At 33.8% G+C, this 24346-nt stretch overlaps 1 protein-coding gene across 5 annotated transcripts in view; it reads right to left on the bottom strand.

Annotated features, from left to right (window-relative positions):
• ANKRD17 (ankyrin repeat domain 17) overlaps window positions 1–24346 on the bottom strand; it is a 161506-nt gene that overhangs the window by 35247 nt on the left and 101913 nt on the right. For 2 of the 5 annotated variants that reach the window (XM_081812293.1, XM_006729805.3), the window contains exons 14-22: window positions 24054–24156; window positions 21837–22589; window positions 17381–17529; window positions 8899–9010; window positions 8602–8747; window positions 4423–4565; window positions 3638–3851; window positions 2972–3147; window positions 1682–1844 (exon numbers count right to left, since the gene is read on the bottom strand). In XM_081812293.1, coding sequence (XP_081668419.1) covers window positions 1682–1844; window positions 2972–3147; window positions 3638–3851; window positions 4423–4565; window positions 8602–8747; window positions 8899–9010; window positions 17381–17529; window positions 21837–22589; window positions 24054–24156 — 1959 coding nt within the window. The remainder of the gene's footprint in view (window positions 1–1681; window positions 1845–2971; window positions 3148–3637; window positions 3852–4422; window positions 4566–8601; window positions 8748–8898; window positions 9011–17380; window positions 17530–21836; window positions 22590–24053; window positions 24157–24346) is intronic. The other 3 variants (XM_081812294.1, XM_081812295.1, XM_031024266.2) reach the window with 3 other exon arrangements.

Here is a 24346-nt window from a genome sequence, read left to right as displayed (position 1 = left end):
ACAGACTGTGTCTAGTATATTTCTCTATCTCTTCCTTTCCACCACCTACATCTTTTTAAATTATTCCTATCTTTTAATGAATAGTTCAATGCCATTTGCATCATTCCTTGCTATCTCGCCAACACTTCTACAGTATTTAAATTATATGGGACACCTCACACAGTTACCTGACTTTGTGTGTGGATCTTACCTCCCCAATTAAATTCTACATTTCTTAAAAAGTGCAACTGCTGCACTCTGTACAATGTAATATCCCAACCATTACAGTTGCACATGGTAAGGTACTAAAAAAATAATGGAATGAATACAAAAGAATATAAAAGTTGAACATTGTTCTTAAGGAACTACATCTATTTGGAAAGATAAGATATATGCATGTTAGAGTAATAACAAGACAATTTTAGTCAAAATGAATGACAGAAATAACACTGCAGAACTTCTACAACTTTTAGGTGATTAAGTATCTTACTGTGAGATCAAATAGAATTGGAAGAGTTTCTGCAGAAGGGGAGATTTAAACTATACCCAAAGAATGAATAACTCTGGAAATGAGGAAGGACATGAGTATTTCTGAGATGAGAACAAAGGTGATGTGAGAGACAGCAACAATGAAAAGACCAAGCAAGGAGAAGACTCTCCACATCAGGGACTCATAATGGGAGATGAGCTTGAAGAGCACTAGCTTTATGGTGGCTGTGAATAACAAACTAAGATTGGATTTCAAAGGATGACAAAAAAGGAAAAGGTTCTAGAAGAGGATACTAACATAGTGGAGAGGTTAGGAAGATTAACTTGATAACGATATATTAGCTTGCTTGGAGAAGAGGTAGATAGTCAATGATAAAGCATAAGTTTGACTGGTGGGGAAAAAAACATACAGAGTGTCTAGATAGTCTAGAAAACCTAGGGAAGAGGTGGTATAAAGCACAGGAGCCAGAGAGAATTATAAGAGAAAAAGGAGAAAGATGATTTTTTGCAATTATATATTAGAAGTTTTCAATACAACAAATAATTTGTTATCTACCAAGGGATTTTACCTACCTGCCTCAAAATGACAAAGCTTAAAATTATAAACCCTAAAATAGTAATCCAGTTTTCCCAGTAACAAATTAAAACTGCATTTAAGAGACCAACCCAATCATTAAATGAAATTACTTATACACAGCTCTGTGCTATGCATTATAGGAAGAAAAACAAAGTTTCTCTTTCACAAAATTTATTTCTACTTCTGAATGTAGTTTGTTCGATTTTCAGTCATTTCAAAATACTGGTAGCTGGGTTTTCATTATTTAATTCTCTTATTCCTAGTAATTAAAGCAAATGATTATAAATAAAATCAATTTAAGTTAATTTTTTCCCTGCTATGCTAATACAAGAAAACATTCATCCGTAAGTAGTAAGTTACTCTTAACTGGATTTACATTTTGTGAAAGATTAAGTTTGCAACTAGATTTGGAAAATACTTAGAACAACTTTTTACAAGTTTACTTAGCTTTATCAATATCAACATTGATGGTTTTTCTGGGATACCTGCATCTACCTTTCAAGTGTTGCCATCAACACTGAAACACATTAGTGTTTATTTGCATATTATTTTACCACTTTCATAGTAATCACTAAACTATACACCTTCTAGCCTAAGTGAAAAACATTCAAGTGAATGAGGATGAAAGACTTCTACCTTCCTAAATGCTGCCATAAGAGGAGTTATCTTGCGGTTGTCTGCTGCATCCACATCTGCACCTGCTTGCACCAGTAACTGAACCACATCAAGATGTCCACCATTTGCTGCTAGCCACAATGGAGTGTTCCCCTTCTTGTTACGTACATCAATGTGAGCTCCCCTAAATGAATGACACAGATGTCATTGTTTAAAATGAAATGGAATGACAGAAATAACAGTAAAAATCAACTATAAAATTATGAAAAATATTCTATGAAAATTAAAAATTACAATATTGAGGGACTAAAATACATTCTTCTCTCAAAATTACAAAGAATTTCTAATCATCAAATTTAAAAGTCATCAAACTAAAAAATAATCATATACTAGTAATTGGTTTTCTTATTTTAAAAATAATGACTGCATAATTCTGAGTTTCAATCCTGAGAAAATGTGAATTTTATTTAGTAAAAAATAAAAAAGTACATCCTGTTAATAGCATAATTGATACATTAAATAAACAGTATGAAAGAGACATAAACAGTATCCTACGAGGCACTTGTATCTATTTCATATTACTTGTATGCATGTATTTGTATTATGTGGCTTCCGAAAAGAATGAATCTAAAAATAACATGCAGGTTTAGCACATAGTGGGCATCATGGTAAGTAAGACTCAAGGCGAATAACAGGTGATACGAGCTACTACTAAATACTACTGCTTAGGACACCATGCAAATGTCTTCAAGACTGTTAAAGTAGGAAATCCAAGTACGCAGACAAGCATCTCTGGAAGACTGGCAGGCAACTTCTAAGTGACTGAAAGCGGGAATTCTCCTGGATTCTTTCTGATACCTTGAACAGTTCCAAAACTGTCACTTAAAAGCCCTGTTATTTAACCAAACAAAAAACAAGAAAATCAACAATAAACCTTAGACTGCTGCTAGGCTTTTAAGATTTCAAGTGATACTCTTTTTCGAAAACTCAAACTGTGTGGGAGATGTGAATATGGAGGACAACAGCTGGATGTTCAAACAGCTTATTATAGTGTTTTAAAAGTATATACACACCCAAGAAAGGAAGAAAAGAAGTATTTTTAGGTTGCACTGAAATAAATCAGACAATGTAGCATAGCTCTGGATAGGTGGGAAATAACAGAAGTAGGTCTAAAAAATAAAACAAAACATGCACTTGTAGTTTATAGAGGAAGTAATCACATTTGATTTTTTAATAGTACAATATGACCAGAGAGAATAGAAATCACTAGTAACACCACAGTCACGTATGAAGAGTATGGTAATATCATACCTGCCAATGAGAAGCTCACAGAATTTATAATGCCCTTTATCTGCTGCTATGGTTAAAGCTGTATCTCTTGAAGAGGGCACTGGAGGGGCATTAACATCAGCACCTTTATCCAAAAGAACTCGGCCCACCTCTGCATATCCACCAGAGGCAGCTTCCATTAGTGGTGTGAGGCCAGTCTAGGTTTAGTGAAAACAACAACAACAACTACACATAAGAGACTGAAAAGAGCTAAAATGTTTAAAGAACAATCTGGGGAGCAACATGATACAGTTGTTGCAAAGACTGACAACTAAATTTCAGCACTGACACCACTAGCCTGAGTTACAGTGTGATCTACTGAACGATATTCTATGCAATGCCAATTTATTGTGAAAAAAAAAATTGTGTAAGATGAAAGCACTTGGCATATAACTGGCGTTAATCAATGTTTCCTCTCTTCTTTCCTAATAGTACATATTTTCTAGCTGATAACCCTAACGTCATTATTACCTATAAAAATTTATTGAGGTATTTTCAAGAGTGCTTGAATATACAGAATGATTTCTGATTAAATACATGTAAGATAAATATGTTACTAGAAAATAATAATATAATTAGCATAATGCTACTGTACACCTTAAATATTAAAGCAATAAATCCATGTATAAATCTCAGACTTTTTCTTACCTTAGCTCTGTGTTCCACATTTGCTTTTCTATCAAGCAGAAGACTAACCACTTCAGTCCTTCCTTGGAAGCAGGCTAAGGTAAGGGCAGTGTTCCGATTGGTTTCTATTTGAGCATTTATGTCAGAGCCCATGTCTAACAGGAGCTTAACAGCAGCTGTGTGCCCATTCATAGCTGCTAACATCAGAGGAGAAATGCCCAATTTGCTACCAGTTCTGGGGGTGGAGGTATGGAGAGAACAAAGGGAAAGAATAAAAATTTTAAATGTCCCAGAAAAATTGGACGAACTCTAGAGAATTCTATTTCAGGATTTATTTAAGATTCTTTATTTTACAGGATTATTTAAAATAATAATTTTTCTCAGCCCTAGTAAGTCTGTGAGATACTACCAAGACTCCACTAGAAATCGTTTACCACCTTAGAACTAGAATACTTTCTGTATCTCATTCAACATAATGACTTGGGCTGAAAAGTGATTATTAAATTATTAAGTTATTATTAAGATGAATTTTCCATCCTAAAGCATATACTTGCTTAATAAAAACTCCTAAGAAAACTGTGTTTACTCTTAGTACCATTAGAAATAGAGTAAGTGGTGTTTTTTCAAGTTTATATCAATAGTTTTAAATACTTAAATAAAATTAATCTTAAAATAATCTCCAACAATTTGGATTCTAAATTTGTAATGAAGGCATTTCCTAAATATGGCATTAAAAATATAAGTGTTCTACAAATAGCTTTACCGTAACACTCTTAAGGGGCTTATAGAGAGAGAATAAAACTTGCCTAGAATTAATCTCAGCTCCTGCATTCAGTAATATTTTGATAATGTTCACATAGCCACCAGAAGCAGCCAGGCTTAGAGGTGTATAATCAGAAACATTCCTGTGCTCTTTGTTTGCCCCTCGAGCTAACAATAGCTCCACCACCTGAAAAGAAAAGAGGAAAAGTTGTGTTTTCTTATGGTGAAACAATTTGCAAGGTGTGCATTTCTGATTTATTTTTCTGATATATCGTAGAAGAAAAAAAAGAGGAAAGTCCTTTTTTGATCCTTTGCACAAAATCGGCCTCAAATGATAGCAATAAGTCTTAGAAGCAACAGAAACCTAGCTTCTCAATTAATATCCATTTTGGAATTTGCTAAAATGACAGTGTGTTCATGCAAGGTCTGGATCTCAGATCTGCTGGATCTCAGTGTGCTGTTGTGCAATGCTATTTTAAAAATTACTATTTCTGTTACTATATCACATAGTGGTAAAATAAAATAAGAGTTTTCATTTATATATGCAAATGTCTTTAGGATTTTTTTTTTAAGATTTTTTTTTTTTTTAAGATTTTGTAAGCTTGAAATTACAACCCTGTGATCAAGAGTCTCATGCTCTAGCGACTGAGCCAGCCAAGGTGCCCCTCTTTAAAATATTTTTTTAAATTTATAATCAATAGCTAAATGTTTAAAAACTTGGAATAAAGCTAACGCTTATTTTTTCCCCAACATTTTATTACAAAAATTTCTAAACATACAGAGAAGTTTAAAAAATTTACATATATTCACTACCTAGATTCTACCATTAATATTCTACTACACTTACTTTATCATTATCTATTTGTCCATTTTTTTGATACATTTCATTTCAAAGTAAATTGTAGACAGCTGCAATTTTCCTTAAAATACATCAGCATATGTATCGTTATCTAGAATACTACTTGTTTTCAAATTTTGGGGGTAAAATTTGTAACTTACAGCAAACGCTCAAAACTTAAGTGTACATTTACTGAGTACTGAACAAATGCATAAAGCTAATGTAACCTAAATCCCTGTTATTTACTCATGCCCCTTTCCCAGTTAATCCCACCTATAGGCTAGTTTTATCTATCTCAGATCTTCGTATAGATGAAATCACAGTGTTTGAGAGTCATTTCTGTGTATTGTGTACCATTCCATTATATGAATATACAACAGTTTATCTATTCTCCTATTGATGAACACCTTTGAAGTCCCTAGTTTTTGGCAATTTTGAATAAAGTTGCTGTTCTTTCAGAAATACATTTTCACTGCTCATGGGTTCTACCTAGTAGAATTTCTGGATGTATGTTTAGTTTTATAAGAAATTGCCAGACCTTTTCTGAAAGTGGTTGTACCATTTACACTCCCACAAATAATAAGTAAGTCCTGGTTGCTCCACATCCTTGGCAAGATTGGCATTGCCGGTCTTTATCATTTTATAGCCATTGTAGTTGGGTGTGTGGTGGTAACCCACTGGGGTCTTAATTTGCATTCCCTGATAGCTAAAAAATATTTACCATTTATTGAAGTACTTATTGGCATCTTTTTCCATTATGCCATTTAATGCACAAAACAACTCTGACAAAAGTACTAGTATTTTCACCTTCATTTTACAAATGAGGCAAAGAAAAGTTAAAGATTATCCAAGATCGCAGCTCTTACCTTTCTCTTAGTACTAGCAAAATATCCTAAAATACTAACTGGGAAATAACAAATAAATGTTAATGAACAGTGCTTTGTCTTAACATATAAGCTGAAACTTTACTCATTTGAATAAAGCTATGACCAATTTTAGATTATGACTTCTGTCCATCACTTTTTTGCTCTTAGAGCCAATAACACTAGGTGGCTTATGCTACAAGGTTATAAAAACAAGACCAAAAAATGGCATTATGCTGTTTTATTTTACAGAGTCCCTTAAGCAAGAAAGTAAAAAACCGTAATCAAATTTCTAAAGTTATTAATTCCATTATGCAAAGATAACTGACCTTAGTTATCTCTCAAAGGGAATGGTCTATTCCGAGAAAGTAATAAACACTCAATATAAATTAGTTTGTGACTTTATAGTAAAATGAGTTTCCACTGTTTAATTACTTCAAAATACTTAACTGTTCCAATGACACCAAATCAAAGCAACAGAGTGTTATAGGCAAAATTATTACCCTAAAAGACTTCTATATCTGTTACAACCTCATTTGTTACATTTTAATAAGAATATATAAAGATTATAGTATGCTATTGGTTTTAATATTGCTTTGAGAGGAAGGAAATCAAATGATTTCTTTTTAATTCAACATTGAAAAATTTCTTATCATATAAAGCAAGAATTATTTCAAGCTATGTAATGATTGAAAATTTCAGTTAAATCAAAATTTTACTTTCATTATATTCTAAAACCGAAGCATTTACATTTCCAACTAAGTTTTTCAATTTAATGTTATTATTAATTATAAAAAGTTCTGCCATAACATTTCAATTTGAGATTAATGGGGATCTCTACATTGTCTGATGTGGCAGAAATTATTTATCAATTCAAGTAGCTTTTTTTTTTACTATCTTACTTCCTATCATTTGGGTTAAAATTCTTTTAATATACCAATCACCTCTACTGTGAAATACAGGGGGAAAAAAATGATACAAATGTATTCACATTATCAACCAGAAGGAACAGCATAGTAGAGACAGAGATGTCTCCTATGCAGAACATCTGTAGAAACAAGTACATCTAATTGTCCACACATATAATTATCTACTCCAAATATAAAGGAGCAAAAATCATACATTTAAAAATTATAGATTGGCCAAAGCAAAAATTTTATGGAAAAAACAAACAAAAAACTGTATTATCACTAGGCTCCAATTCTTTTTAATCCACAAGATAAAGGATCACTTTCTATTCATATACCATTTTATTAGATTTTCCATTCTTTCTGTGCAAGAATTATTCTATCTCTTAAAGAACTTTTATCTTCTAGTTTACTAAAAAACTCTAGTGGGTTTAGCTGATTCGAGTTCAATATAACCTGATGTGATATGATAGGCAAAGGACGGGGGCGGGGGGGGCAGTTTAAGATGCGCAAACAGGGAGGTAATAATCTACCACTTCACTGGCCAGAATAATTTAGACATAATATTTCAGGAGGGATATGGACATAATGGGTAAAACAGCCAGGTGAGGGATTTGGAAAAGATATCTTCAAGCTAACAATCAAAAGACAGGACACACTTCAAATAGAGAATAGGTAACTGGCAGATACAGACTCAAATATCTGTAGATACAAGAGGGTATAAACCTCTTTCCATTAATTCAAAGAATAGAATTAAGAATAGTGGGGAAACTTAGGGAAGGCATAACTCAGGCTTGATAAACAGGAAACCTTTGTAACAGGATGGTGAAAAAAAAGCAAGACATTTTTAAGCTAAGTAAGAAACTGACCTGCATGATCTAGGGTACTTCTTAAGTCTAAGATTCAACAACTCCCTAACTGAGAAGTTGTCAGTCCATAGAGACAGCACAACCAGCTAATCAAAATCCTTACAACTGGATTTAAAAAACGGATTTAAAAAATTAGGTTGTCCAGCTGATCATTAAATTCCAGAAGAAGACACACATGGGTATAAAGCTATAATTTCTTGGGCCTATACCTGATTGCACCGGCTGTTCTACCCTACTTAAAAAATGAAAAGGTCATATAATCTTATCTGAGAATCTTTCTTCCAGAGTTGAGAAGGAGTGGGGGAAAAATGAAAAGAACAACTAAAAACTGAATTCTCTTAATTCCCTACTAATCTTATAGATAGAGAGCAACAGAGGCTGAGCTTAAGTACCTTTCATGCCAGGTACTCTGGGATAGGAAAAGATGAGTGACTATAGGCCCTGCTTATCAGGAGTTTACAGATTTGATTTGGAATGGCTTAATCACTCCCTTAGCCTGAATGCAACACACAGGGATTCCTATGGCAGGTACTACTTTTAGATGAACATAATAATGTTTAAACATGACTTTGCAGACATGATGGCTTATGCTAACAAAATACTTGAAATTATTACCTACTAGCAAAAAAACAGTTACTGTGGTAAATGAATCCAGATGTCAATCCATTATTCCCATAAAATCATGTAAGTTAAAATATATATTTGCTAAACAGATGGACAAATATTTCACTGGGGAAAATGTTACCTCCTGTCTTCCCCCAGAACAAGCCAAAGATAGCGGTGTGTCCTTGGTTCTTTCTGACTGGGCTTCAATGTCTGCACCATTGTCCAGCAATATTTCCACAACACCAACATGACCAGCTGTGGCAGCCAAGATAAGTGGAGTAAAACCTGGAAAAAAATAATGATCTTCTTACTACATGCTAAGCAAAAAAACCCCACTGTTTTTCATTATATGTAACTATCACAATAGGGCTGGAAGTAGTATTTCTTCACAGAACACAAATATTCCAGAAAAAAAATTAACAAACCTAAGCCCTACCTTTCTTGTCTCGGTGCTCAATACTAGCTCCTCTCTCTAGCAGTGTTTGTACCAGTTCCTCATGACCACCAGCACAGGCCAGTGTTAGCGCCGTATCATGATTACTTTCAGTCTATAAAAAATTAATTTTTTGATTAGCTTATTAATTTTAAAATAACAGATTATATAATATATACTTATACCAAATACAGACACAGATGTACCATTCTACTGTATCAAACATTTGGATATTAAGTTGTTTTTTTCCATCAGTGGCTAACTTGTGATTTTGTAAAGGCTATAAAATAACATTTGAACTTTATGGGCAATTCTTAAGCATGAAGGAAAAAAAGTATGATTTTCAACCATATGCTATTTACAACTACATGATTAAAAGAAATAGCGTTGGACTCACTTTTGCTTCTAGCCATTAATGGAGTAGCACAGAAAAGATTTGTCTTCCTATCTCAAACAATCGAAAAGAAAAGGACAAACTATTTGAAATGATGGTGTTTAGATAAGCAGTGCATGGCAGTGATCTCCAAGGGTAGAAAGGATTAAACTCAACTTATTGCCTGGAGAGTTTCAAGGCTGCTGTGTGCAGAGAGGGTACCCAAATACAGCCTGGCAATCTCCCTGAGTTGAGAAAACAGTTTGGAGCGGTCAGGATGGCTAGAATTCATGGGGCGGACTACTGGAGAGGAAAGCACGAAAAATTTTTACTCTAGGTATCTGCAGAGGGTCTTCGGCTGAGGCTTTCAGCTGAGTTCTGATCAGCACATGTGCATGAGGAAAATTATGAGAGGCCAAGGAGAGACCACCAGAAGGCATAACAACACTCAGAGCTTACACAGGGCCGGCAATAGTTTGGTTCCCACCAGCCAGAGTAGAGATACATCAAAACACACAGAACATCAAGTAAAATCCTCAGCAGTGGGGCCAAATTAGCTGTTCTAGGCCCACCTAACAAAGCTGAAAAGCAAGCCTTGATATGAAAAAAGGGCTTCCAAGTAACTTAACTGCAGTTGAGAACAAAGCCCCAAAATACTTAAAGAACAACAAACAAAAATACGTAATATACAGAATATTTTGAAAGACAAAGACAATCATAACTGACACATGATGCTTTATATAAGATTTACCTCTGACTTCTGCTAATGATAGTGACCAGTACTGGATGTACTGGCCATACTCCATTATAGTTTAAAATACTTATTTCATGAACAAAGTCTTCATACTTGGTACTCTAAACTTGTGCTACTAAAGAAAGGTAACTATACTAGCAATATGTGGCTATTGTACTAGAAATATAGCTATATATGTGACCACTCTAAGCTGTACGTAGAACAGATAGACTGAATTTTGAAGACCTTTAGTATAAAATAAAAATGTAAAATATCTCAGTTTTTTGGTTTTATGGATTACATGTTTAAACAGTAATATTATGGATATATGAAGCTAAATAAAATATATTCTTATAATGTATTTCACCTATTTTGTTTTGCTTTTTTTAATGTGGTTACTAGAAAATTTTAAATTTCATGTGTCTTGCATTATTTTTCTACTACACAGCACTGTTCTAAGCTACTTTCCCTCATTTTTACATATACATCTTTATTACAATACTTATCACCAATTTCCTTATGCTAACATTAGTATGTGCCTATCACTCTCAGAGAACTATAAATTCCTGGGAGGTAATGAACATGTCTTATTCATGTTTGCAATCTCCACCTGTAAGTGATGCTTTGTCTAGGAAACAATAAATGATAGTTAAGTTCAACGAATGACAACGGCTATGCAGGGTCACAGATTCAAAGGCTATTACTAATAAAACAAAAGGCTACATATATGAAATATATTTATTGTGTTTATGTATTTATGTAATATTTATTATATTTATGTAATAAATACAAAAAGGAAAGGCATTTTCTCCCAGAAGGTCAATAACTCTAAAAACCAAACTCTATTATAAAAAATGAGTAACAAGAGACAAAAGGCAAAATCGATGGAGTCGAGAAATAAGAAAAAGCCTACTAGCCAGTGATGTAGAGGGAGACTGCAAAAGCTGCTCTGCAGAAGAGGCTGGCAGAGAGCAGAGCTACTGACTGCAGAGATCAGTGATGGCCACAAGGGAGAGATGCACCAACTACAACAATGAAGAAGGACATGAATACTTAAATGAGTGACAGCTCTGACTGTCTAATAGTATTTGATCTTCATTTCAGGTTTATTAGGAAGGAATTATTATGCTTGATTTCAGAAAAAAAGAGACAAAGCCTTAGAGAAATAATCCTCCAGTGGTCATACAAGCTAATAACTGATAAAGATTGGCTTAAAAAAACCAAGGAGATCTTGGATAACAAAATCCTGCTTTCCCCATTACATCATAAAGCAGTCCTAAGGCACAGCCAACTGAGGTCAATATAATGTTAAATCTATCTACCTTATATGCTTTCTATGTTAGTGACAATTAGAAAGTCAACTTTATGATGAAGAATCTGCTTTATGATGAAGTTTATTAGGTTTCTCGAAGTCTTCTGGGGGTTAAAGAGTAATTTAGGAAAGCAGTGCCAATCTTAAATAGAGAATGAAGAGACAAAATTTGAAAAAGATAAGCATGGAAGATTTTAGTGGATTAGTAAAATATTGGTTTTTTTCCCCCACATTATAAAACATCAGTTCAACTGATATTTATTAAGCACCTTTTATGTTCAAAGTACTCTGCGAGGTACTCCAGGGTTGACAAATATAAGTAAATACAGTTCCTGTTCACTAGGAGCTTAGTGATTACAGCACAGGGCAAATTTAGGTTCAAACTATGAAAGACATATAAACAAGGTATTATGAGAGTTGAATGAAAAAATACTTAAAACTAAGTAAAGAGGGCTTGTCAAATTCCTTGGGGAACTTAAGAGTGGGTAACTTCATTAACTAATACCTTATGATAATCTTCTAAGGACAATAATGAAAAAATTTAAACATTCTGAAGTAAGGTTTCCACCTTCCTAATAACACCTACATAATCCCCAAATGGTGAGAAACACTAACCTGATTTGCAATATGTCAAGAAACAAATTAACTGAAGCAGAAGTCTGGGTTAAAGTAACAATGGCTAACATGATATAGAATAAAAAAAAATGTGTTTTGAATATTACTAATCAAGGAAGTAATGATAATATAGGTGATGGCTTTCTGAAAGGTAATGTATCACTAAAGTCATGTTATGTTATACTGGTTAACAAGCCACATACATTGTCATATACCTATAACTAAAAGAAACCTGAAAGGGAGACCGGTGCCCAGAGGTTTCTTAAGAGCTCATTCAGGTGTACATTCTAAAGAAAATTTCCATTTAGCCCATGATGCCATAAAATATGCCATTTTTTACATGACAGATGTTGTTATGATGATTCTGGCTTATAAAAAATGCTAAAATTATATTCAATGTAAAAGTATTCTGTAAATTGACATGACTATTCAATTTTGTAAGACTGAAAAATAAGAAGGAATCATAAGACAGATGCAATATTAATGGAAAAAGCAACTGATTGAGTTGGAATGCAGGTGAAAAAACATACCTGAACTGTCTGTAAAAAACAATTACATCTAAGTAATTAATTTACTTCAAAAATCATTAGGACTTCAAGAGCTAACCTTTTTTTTAGACCTCCATAACACCTTCATAATTCTAGACACCTCATTCTCTAAACATGTCAGAGGTCACATATAAGATTCAAAAAAGATAAAAAAATAAAAAGGACAGCATTTAGGGAGAATGAGAATAATGAGAATATTCAGTAAAATAGCAAATAACCTACTTAAAACCTCACATAAACAATCAGAATGCATGCATTTTAAGTAGAATGCTTTAATGGCAGCATATTACATATCACCATTAACTCATTTTTCCTGGGCTCTTCAATTTTTCTCATTAAAATATTGTGATTAAACTGTTTTCTGTATTGCAAAACAAGAGAAAAATATCCAAATGATATTTATACCATTAAAGGCAAAACATAATTTTACACAGTTTCTAATTTCAGTCTTGGCATCTAAGTCAAATTTAATGCCTACCCTCTTTAAAAAATAATCATGGATATATGTTATTTATTAAAAACTGGAAAAAAGGCAAAATTGCATAAGGCAGTATTTATTTTTCTCTTTTTTGAAATGTACCAGAACCATTTATTCCATGTTCAAGGAAAGCCTTTAGAAGTTTGTGAATAAAAAAGACAAGCAGTTCAGAAATACATGAAAAACATGTGATAAGAAAAAGGGAAGGAGGGGATGGGAACACAAGTTTTACACCCATGAACAGAACAACTGGTACTTTCTCACTTTTAGTGGCTATTAGAGTCAATCAAAATCTCACACAAAATACAGAAAATACTTAACTCACCAGTATTCAACTCTAACCTTCAGCCAGATTTACTGTTTCATACAAAACCAACAGTTCTTAAAAATTTGTAAATGATTAATTTCTATACGCAGAATACCCAGATATAAATTTCTTAAACCATTCTAGCAAAATAAAAATTGGAGCTATGCTATTAAAAGATAGTAAAACAGTGTCAAATAATTCCTTCAAATTATCATTTATTGATGTTTCCTACAATAAATTTTGATAATGGTACAGTATGTGGTATTAAGATATATTATAATATATATAATAATATAAATATATTAAAAATATCTAGACAAGGGGCGCCTGGCTAGCTTAGTCAGTAGAACATGCAACTTCTGATCTCAGGGTCAGGAGTTCAAGCCCCACATTGGGTACAGAACTTACTTAAAAAAAAAAAAAAAAGGATTAAAAAAAAATACATCTAGACAAACTTGATTCAATAAAACCATTACATGAAAGGTAGAGAGCCTGTGGCACATATGTGCACATTGAAGGTAACTTCTAGTTATATTACATAAAATTTGAAGGACCTTATAAATAATACAAACTCTCATCTTCAGCATTCTTCAAGTTCCAGAAATTAAACATGACTTCTGCTAATCCTTGTTAAAAATATTAGTTTCTGCATATAATGATCAATTAAAGAAGTTTAAAGTATGACCATTTTAAGAATCATTAGCATTTTTAAAAAGAGACACACTGAGGGTTTAAAAAAATTAACATTTCTTTGTCCTTCTTTAAATTAAGATTTGATATAAATATATGGTATGGCCAAGGAAACATGCTGAAAAGCTGCAAAGATGAAAGACACACGATCCTTTGCCATCTAGGTGGTAGACCTATTTTCTATAATCTAATTTACCAGGATTTAATATAATTAAAATCAATGTTCACACCTCAGATAAAAATTGAAAAACAGGTAGCATAGTGCAGTGGTTAAGAGCAGAGATTCTAGAGCCAGAATGCTAGGGTGGTTTGAAAGCTGGCTCCACCATAAATTACCTATTGGGCAAATAGTTAATATCTACAAGTCTCACCTTCCTCACCTGTAAAATGGGAATAATAACAGTATCTACACTTCATGAGGTTGTAATAAAGTTAAAGAAATTAGTATCTATAAAAGTGTTAAGAATGTATATGTTAAGGTTTGTTAAATAAACAAAAAAAAGATCCAAATATTAGAAAAAGTTTAATCTTTCTAAACAGAGGAAGAGTCTTGGTATGAATTTATCATATCACTTGTCTGTTACGGCACAGAACTATCACACATAAATCAAAATACCTATTATGTAAAATCTCATGGAATTTTTATTTTAGAATCTAGAAAAAACTTCAGATGAACTGAGAACAAAAGAATCTTTATTTTTACTGCTTAACATGCCTGCTTGGTATCATAAAAACTAGTAAAATTTAAAAACATCAAAAACTGAAGAAAAATAGTGAACTATTATTTCTGAATATTTACTTGGTATTACGTTTTCCAAAGCAGGAACTTTCTAAACTCCATGACAAGTAGTATAACTCATGATAGGCTAACCGAATTCAAAAATCTTGATATAGAGACCAGATAAGAAGGAACAGATATTTAAGGAGAATACAGTCAAATCTTTTTACATAAGCATGTCAACTACAATTAAAATGTAAGGTTTTTTGGTTTTTGTTTTGTTTTTAGATTTTATTTATTCATCTGAGACAGACAGAGACAGCACAAACAGGAGGAGAAGCAGTGGGAGAGGAGGAAGCATACTCCCCGCTGAGTCGGGAGCCTGACACAAGGCTAGATCCCAGGACCTAGAAATCATGACCTGAGCCAAAGGCAGATGCTTAACCATCTGAGCCACCCAGGTGCCCCAAATGTAAGTTTTTGAAATAAAAAAAAATTTAAAAATATTTCTATGTTTCTTAAAAATTAGTTTATAATAGAGCAATGGCTGGTTGAGTACTATAGTCCAGTAAAATTTCACCACCACTATAAGAATTTCAAATTTAATAAAATCATGATCATAGTTGGAAGAACTTTTTCTGTGGCTATTTTATACAAAAGCATTTTTTAAAAATCCTTTTATATTTTGGTGAAGATTTTAGTTTTGCTTATGGTTCAATTCTTGATTCCATAAAAACTAAAACATGTATCTCTCCTTAAAACATAATAGCCGCAGGTTACAACCTAACAGCCTCAGAGCACAAAAGACTGGAGGAAAATAATACAGATTCAATACCAAGTTCAACCCAGTTGAAGATAATGCTGTATCTTGATTGATTGATTGAGGGGGGAGGGAGAAAGTGTGAGTGGGGGGAGGGGCAGAGGGGGAGGAAAAGAGAGAACCCTAAGCAGGCTCCGCACCCAGCACAGAGCTCCACGTAGGACTCTATCCCACAACCCTGAGATCAAGAGTCGAATGCTCAACCAACAGAGCCACCCAGGCAACCCTATACTGCTATGTCATTATTAAATACAAATCACTGTGGTTCATCCAATGAATACTTCATAATTTTTTAAAAGGCTATATAGAGTATGGTAGTTAAGGAGGGAGCCTTTAAAATCAGACCCACTTAAGTTTGACTCTCAACCCTCACTTCTTAGCTAAATGAAGTGATCTTTTTTTTAAGATTTCATTTAATTTGACAGAGACAGCGAGAGAGGCAACACAAGCAGGGGGAGTGGGAGAGGGAGAAGCAGGCCTCCCGCCGAGCAGGGAGCCCGATGTGGGGCTCGATCCCAGGACCCTGGGATCATGACCCGAGCTGAATGTAGAAGCTTAACGACTGAGCCACCCAGGCTCAATGAAATGATCTTAAGCAAAATGTTTAATCTCTCTCTTAGCCTTGGTTTCTTCATCAGGGAAATGGGTATTTAAAAGTAGCTACTTCATATATGTGGTCTGAAGATTAGACAATTCCTTAAAATTGCCCTTGACAATTCTAAGTGCTCAAAAAAAAGTTAGCACATACAACACAATGAAAATTTGGAAAGCAAGTTAAGAATAGAAGTGAAATTTCTTTTTCTTTCACAACATTACCAAGAAACACTTTAATGAAAAGGAAGCTTTATTTTCATAGGTTAAGAGTACACGGTGTTAATAGGTCACACACACACACACACATCCTTCCTGAAATTCAGGTTTATAAAGAACTGATCATTTACAAAATAAAAAGTTTTATCATGTATACTGCCACCCTCCCTGCCCCAGGTATTAATCAAAACACAAAACTAAACTGCAAACATTTCTCAGTCCTGAATAAGGCCATATACTCTTTACCTTGTTCAGCAGTCTTCTAAACTAAGCCTCTTAGCATTTCTTCAGGACAAAACACCAGCTATCCTCCCCTTTCCAACTTCATTCTGCCCTGAGATTACATGGTAAACTAATTTTTTTTAAAATTGAGCTTTTTGGGGCGCCTGGGTGGCTCAGTTGGTTAAGCGACTGCCTTCGGCTCAGGTCATGATCCTGGAGTCCCGGGATCGAGTCCCGCATCGGGCTCCCTGCTCAGCGGGGAGTCTGCTTCTCCCTCTGACCCTCCTCCCTCTCATGCTCTCTGTCTCTCATTCTCTCTCTCTCAAATAAATAAAATCTTAAAAAAAAAAAAATTAAAAAAAAAATAAATAAAATTGGGCTTTTTGTTTTGTTTTGACTTAGTGCTGCAGACATAGACACACAGATTCACTACATGTTTCAGTCAACAAGATCAGAACTTTCCAAGACAATATAAATGCAAATGAGTATATACGATACATAAAGGGGAAGACTCTTTTCTTTTCTGTGTGATTCATTATGAATTAGAAGCATATCTTCTAATTCAAGATCAGAAGAAAAGACAAACTAATCTTAAATAAGTTATTTCTTTTAACATCCTCTTCTAAAGTTAAAAAAAAGTTACTTGATGACCTTGGAAACCAGACCATCAAATTAATTATCAATAATAATCTGTACTTAGTATTTAACTTTTTAAAATGTGGATTCTAATTTATTCATAACGTGGCTCAGATCTCTGCCTAGAGAAAAAGCAGTCTAAGATGATTTAAATTACTGATTAATGTTTTTACTGATGGCATGATTTTAGTTAAAAACCATCCCTCCAGAATTTGGAGCTTACCTGTGCATCAATATCAATGGCAGGGTAGATAGGAAGCATGGCTGAAGGAGAGATGATAGGACTTGGAGTTGGAGTCTGAGGTTGGGAAATGGAAGCAGCGATACTGTGGGTAGGAGTGTTTGACATTGCAGATGCTCTTCCACTGACTGCTGTTGAACAAAATAACTGCACTTAATAAGGATGAAACACTGTTAGGTAACAGTAAGAAATAATTATTAGAAAATATTTAAAGACTTCTTAAAACAAAATGTCTATAAGTAGACTGCCATAGCACTAATAACTCATTTTTCTGGTTATTTTATTTCTGACTTCGGACAACAGTCTAAAAATAGGAAGTATATTGAGAATAACCCTTTTTCTAAATAATAATCCATCCGAAAATAAAATTCCCCTCTTACAGTATATAATCATAAAACTTCAATTCAAAATAACCCTGAAAACAAAAATATTTTTATGAATTAAAATTGAATATAAATGCAAATGGATAGTTGTCCACTGTATCTTCTTAATCAGAAAAGGAATAAAAGGTAAAAAAGTCAAGTTCAGAGGGAGAAAAGTATGAGTTTTAACCTACTACTTTCACACCTCATATTCTAATGAAAGTAATTTCATTGTTTGGGGTGAACCTCACTCTCGAATCATTTAAAACTCTCCCTACTCTTTTACTAACTGCAGACAAGGGGATGATTATATTCTGAATGGTAGCCCTTTACTATGACAGCATAGTAAAATATAAAAATTTGATCCTTACACAGAAATATAGTTTCTCACATGTAGAATTATTCTGAGGGGGTTAAAATGCCCACCAATCAATCCAGCAATCACACTGACTTAAGAGGACAAAATTAAAAGATTAAGGTAGAAATAAATGTATGCACGCAATCAACCTTCAAATATAGATTATTGTCAGTTCTAAGTATAATTTTGCCTTGATATTATTTTAACCAAAATATGCAAATTAAGAAGGGGCTGATTAGGTCAGTACTTGGGGTGGGAGAACTCCAAAGGTGGTGGCAACTGAGGGTATTTTACTCCCTCATGAATTCACTTCTGGAGTTGATATGTGAACATCAATCCTTTCTTCCCCCCACCCCCAATTAAAAATGCTGTAGCACTGAAGTCTGGGCATTAATCTTTGAATGGTCAACAGTAGTGTGGATGTGTGTTACCAACATACTTATCAACTACATCAGACAGAAAACAATCATGATTCACAACTGGATCTGAAACCAGGCAAAAGAGGTTATGATCCTGCCAAGAATAAAACTGAAATTGACCTTATTTAACAATTATAAACATGATTGTCAATTAAGAAATCTATTTCACATGAAATCCTTAGTTCAGGCACAAACATACACTATATACATTATAGCAACACACATTCTATAATTATACATTTTTAAGTCCAATTAAAAGCTAAAGGAAAAACAAAGAAGGAAACAAAACAAAACAAAACACTGTTTGAATCCTTAGGGATCCAGATTAATAGGAAAGGGCATATACTAATATATTAAATTGATCATCTAATGACCTTGATATTGTTAATCCATATAAATAGTTTTGTATGTTAAGAAAAAAAAATCAAGATAATTTAAATGCACATATTCTAGATATAAATTTCAAAACCATATAAAATCTATGCCTCTTAAAATAGGTTCCATAATCTCCTGATTGATTTTCACAAATGAAAATGCTAAATACCAAAATTAGCTTAAACAGAATGAACACCAATCTGTCCAAAGAACTGGTTTTTATTTCATGATACTAAACAAAAAGTCTAAGCTTTATTGTTAAATAACTATATTGTTATTTACATTTTAATTGGAATAAGTTCTTTTAAAGAACATACAAAAATGAGTTTTCTTATTTTTGGTCAAATAGTTTGTTCTTATCATCTCATCTAAAAGGAGATAGGAAAAACCAGTTTCCTCATTTCATTTCCTTTGGGGTACTTATGAAATTGGTTTATTAAAATGAAATAACTGCCTGTCACTCATCCATGCCCTACAGTGAAAAGTAACAACTTGTAAATATGCAGGGATCTGAAGGAACTCTGGTACAGATCTTTATATGTGGTACTTCATTTTAGGGTTAGATTTTAGAGAAGGAGAACCAGATGCTCTAGAAAAGTTTTACATCAGGTAGGGAAAGAAGGAACTTGAGAGCACAGCAAAGGCAAGGTGTTAAGACTGATTAAACAGGAACTGATTTTGCTATGGTAAGTACAGAGAACAGGGAAGACAGAAGATTTGGACCAGCAAAGTACTAGAAAAAGACTGAACCTTACAAGAGCAGTCTAATAAATGGGAACTAAAGAATACAGAACAGGTTATGCTGCAGTGGGGAAGGAAGACTGAGCCCAAAGAGGTTATAAAATATCAAGAAACCCAAAGAAAGAAATGGAAATGATCATTAGTCGACCTAAAGAACAAGTACTAACACAGAAGCTGTTTAACGAAAAGTCGTGGAAGTGAGTGCATGAGTATATGTGTATGTTTATGCATCTGCACATGCATGATGACAGGGATGGATTGCAGGTAAGTGGCTAGATGTTTTTAATCCTGTTCTTCTTTCTGGTCATCTCTCCTCTCTCCATATAAATGGGTACAATAAAGGGGTAAAGTATTTTTATAATGAGAAGTATTTGTCATATTTCCTAAAAAATTACGTGCTTTTGAAATTCTTGTATATGAAAACACCTGGAACACATAGGCAGAATTTAATTGTTTTTGTTTGGTAAACCAATCAACAGAAAAACTACTTTACAAATCTCTGGTAATTCTGATCAGCATAAAAATTGTACAACTGTCAAATCAACGTTGATAAGTATGCCCAAGAACATCATGTAAATTCTAATAGCATATCAAAAAGTTTTTAAGTATTCATTGGCAGGAATGTCCAGTCTTGATTTAATTGGATAAATAATACTTAACTCTATAAATTCTTTGGTAGTTCAACTGACATAAGAGAAAAGAACACCATGATGACCTAGACTAATGGCCATGTAAGTAATAGCAAATTTGGGACTTTTGGCTACTGTGCTCCAATTTTCATAAGATACTAATGTTTCTTGTATTCCCAATTATTTTAACCAGCTAATGGTGATTAATAGTAATTCTCAAATCTATAGAAAAGTTTTATATTTATCAATAAAAGAATCCTTACAGTTCTTACTAATGATTAATTGCATTTTTTCCAAGGTAGTTATTACACCCTCTAAGATTAGCAGAGACCTTCATTCCACATAATACTGCTGGGGTGATACTAAAAGAAAACTGGGAAACTTAAGAGCAATTTGTTAAGTATAAAATCTGTCTCATTAGCTGGTGCTTAGTTTCTGAATGTTGGCTAAATATCTCAACACTACACAATTTAATTTTCTTTTATTCTTTTAAAAGATGAAAGACAAATTATATATAATTTCATCATAATATGTAACGCTGCCACAACAGTTTCAAAATTAGAAAAACTCAATCATCTTTTAAGTATAGACCAAAGAATAAAAAAAGGGGAAGACAGCAGATAAAAACCACCAAATGTAACAATTTACTACCTTTCTTTTTCCCTTTTCCTTCCTTTTCGAATTTTTTTTACCTTTTTCTTAAATAAAGAAAATTATCCTTCTTAGTATAGCATGCTTATGGTTTATAATCCTATAAAATCTCATTCTACTTTGTTACAGAACTCGTGAAAAGTAAGTACCAAAAATTAGAATCATTAAAACAACCTTCTAAAATATTTCCTCTTGCCAATGAAACTAATTATAATGGAATAAAATTTCTTTGGCTACACATTTAAAGATATATCATTTATGATACTGTCAGGGAACCACACCTTCCCACAATACAATTAGAAAGAGACTACACATTAACATTCACAGGGGATAAAACCACTGACATACAGTATAATCAAACCCTATTTGGTTTGGTACTTTATTATTGTTGTAAAGGTGTTTAAATTTTGTTTGTTTGTTTTTTAAATATCCATCAGGTTTGAAGTCTGATCCATTAGGATATAAAGTATTTCTGTTCACAAATAAGCTTCCTGATGTGTCCTAGTAGTTTTGTACTTCAACTTCTATCAATTTCCCAGTTTATTGGTGTGAATACAGAAGCACAAAAGCCAAAATTCAATCTTAGTATTCTGAACTTAAAGAGAAAAAAGAAAAACAAAAACAAAAACTCAAACATCAACCCCACTCCTAAAAAAAACCTAGATTCCCAGCCTACCCAGCTAAGCCAAAAAGTTTCAGTCACTTGTATTGCATGAACTAATCTTTAATTCGACCTGTATCCGTCTGAGAACTTCTGAGATTGAACTAGTATTTCTAAGGATATACATGAGTCAAGAGTCCAAAAATAGTTCTCAAGTTGGGTAACGGCAAAAAATTCTGGCACACTCTTACTCGCCTTAAGCAAATCATATTTGATACCTGCTCATAACAATATAAACCCACCTGCCATGATGTCATCCAGCGTGTCATTGAGGGTCTGAGCAGGGCTGGCTACCATTAACCCTTGTTGTGTTTCTGTCAGAATTCCTTGCCCCAGCCCTGCCAACTGTGCTTGGCCCAGTACTGGCTGTCCAACTATCACTCCTTGCAGTTCTGTAAGATTTGCGATGGACCCCGGAGGCAAGGGACCTGCCGCCAGAGGCAAAGCTTGAGGCATGGCCAGAGGCTGGATTGGTGCAAAACCCATCTGAGCAGCAGTCTGCTGGGGTTCATCTTTAAGCAAAACGGGATCCACTTGCTGTAACCGTGCATAGTCTCCCTCGGAAAGCTGTTCTCCAACCCCAACAGGAGTTAGTAGTCCCAGATGTTGGCAAGACTGTTGTTGCTGCTGTTGAAGTTGAATTCTTTGAGCTTTAACCTCTAGATACTGCTTTTTTAGCTGCTGCTGAGTTTTCAGTTGTAACTCTCGTTCTACTTTCTGTAGTTCCTCCAAAATCTTTTGTTTCTTCTGAATTTGTTCCTCCCTTGTTTTGTTCAGCTCCTCGATCTTCTCCTTGGTAAGTTGGTCAGCGTGAGCCAGTTCCAAGGACTGCAGCTGTGCATTCTTTTCTATGGCTTCTTTTATCCTCTGTTCCAGTTCTGTTAACTTTCCCTGAGCCTCTTCTACAATGCTCTCTGGAGACTGATTGGTGATGTAACCCTGTACATCCTGGCTGTTTGCTGGCAAATGGCTGCTGGACTTTTGTTTAGAAGCAGCTGTGTGAAAAAGAAACCCCCTCAGAAGTGCACATGAATGGCATCCTCATTACAGAGTTACTGTTGGGAGGTTTAGTGCCAACAGTTATGCACCAAGTTATCATATCCATACAAGGTGAAAATGCACTGTTAAGGAGTTTAAAAACAAATCCACCTTCTTTATCATAAATATAGAATGTATGTATTTTATGTGCATAGAGTAATCTTTGGGAAATTAATTTTAAAAATATCACATGGCTAAAATTAGACAATAGAGGGATGCAGGTCTGTGATATCGAAGTGATGCAATTAAAGTAAAATCTAAGGCTATGTGTAGACACTTCATCTGGTCATAAAGATGTAAAAACTTATCATAAGAACAGAAAAATAATGCTAGATTATTAAGATGTAGGGAAAACTTAGACCTCTAAGTCAAGGTTTTTCCACATTTGATAGTCTATGCCTTTTAAACACACACACATACACACAAAGAGTACCCAAACCACTGAGAAGTACCAGGAAATTTAAATCCAACTAAAATTTGTCTTTGTTGGGGGCCTACCATCTTCAAGACTGATAAAGGCAAGATATAAATTCACATATTCACACAGCTACCTGGCCAGTAGAGAATTGGGATTCAGTTTCCCTGGAAGAAAAGATGTTGGACTACGCCATCCACTGTATCTTCTGACAGCCAGGTGAATAAACAGATCTGGCTATGGGTATAGCAATCAGTTGTTTGCTACACCAACTGAAAAAGGTGCCAAGGCTCTAGATTGGTAGTAGTGACGTAAAGAGCTGGTGGAAATACTTAGTATTCTTGTTGGTAAAATAATATAGGTAACCAAAAACCAAAAAATTAAAACTGCATTGGTTCTTCAGGTGAAACTTTTAAAAAGAAAAACTGATTGAAACTGGTAGCTGTAATGTTTTGGGACATAATTTAAGAACATGCATGGTGTAACATCCACAAGTCAAATATGGACCTCAGAATTATAGAGAAACAAACAAGCATATCTGAAGTAACTTTCAGTTATTGGTTGAGAAAAGGTAGCCCAGATATAAAATCTACATTAAACCAGTTATTCTAAAATATATTTTAATTTTGATCTAAATTGCTAAGCTTTATATCACTACAGAAATTTAAGTAATTTACAAAAATGTCATCCAACTATACCCAGGTCTAATATTTTAACATGAATAGAAATGACCAGTTATTAGAGGAAATCATGGATAATCAGAACTGCATCAAAGATGAGCATCTGAATTTCTCCTGCTAATATTGATAATCCTAGCATAAATTAGTGCTATTAACTATCTTCTCTCCCAATAACATGCCTTATTCATCAGTAAAAAAAATCTTTTGTCAACTTAGTAAAATTCACTTTTTGTGGAAAAATAATTATAAATGGATAGTTTTTTTGGTAATCTTATCATTTTTACCCAGATAACATGTAAAAGACAGTCTTCAGAAGTGTAACTGACCTTTATTCCTGATGGGAAGAGTAGTGGCAATATTGGCAGGTGGTTTGTCAGGCTCCTGAGGTGGGACAACCATGGGCAGTGCTTGAACTGGGACACGAGGAGCCTAAAACAAAGGAAACTGATTATATTTCTGCTTTTCCTACACACTCCATTAAATAATAGGCTTCAAATTAAGAATAAGTTACAAAGACTTCTTCAAAATATTTGTAACGTGGTATTAATCTCAGACATTGACATATTTACTTAAAATATGTTGGCACCAAATTATTTTCCATAACACTTTTTTAATGGAC

The sequence above is a fragment of the Leptonychotes weddellii genome, chromosome 2 (genome assembly GCF_054177405.1).
Source record: "Leptonychotes weddellii isolate Sample4059 chromosome 2, ASM5417740v2, whole genome shotgun sequence".
Classification (NCBI taxonomy): domain Eukaryota; kingdom Metazoa; phylum Chordata; class Mammalia; order Carnivora; family Phocidae; genus Leptonychotes; species Leptonychotes weddellii.
This window is presented reverse-complemented; position numbering and strand designations above follow the sequence as displayed.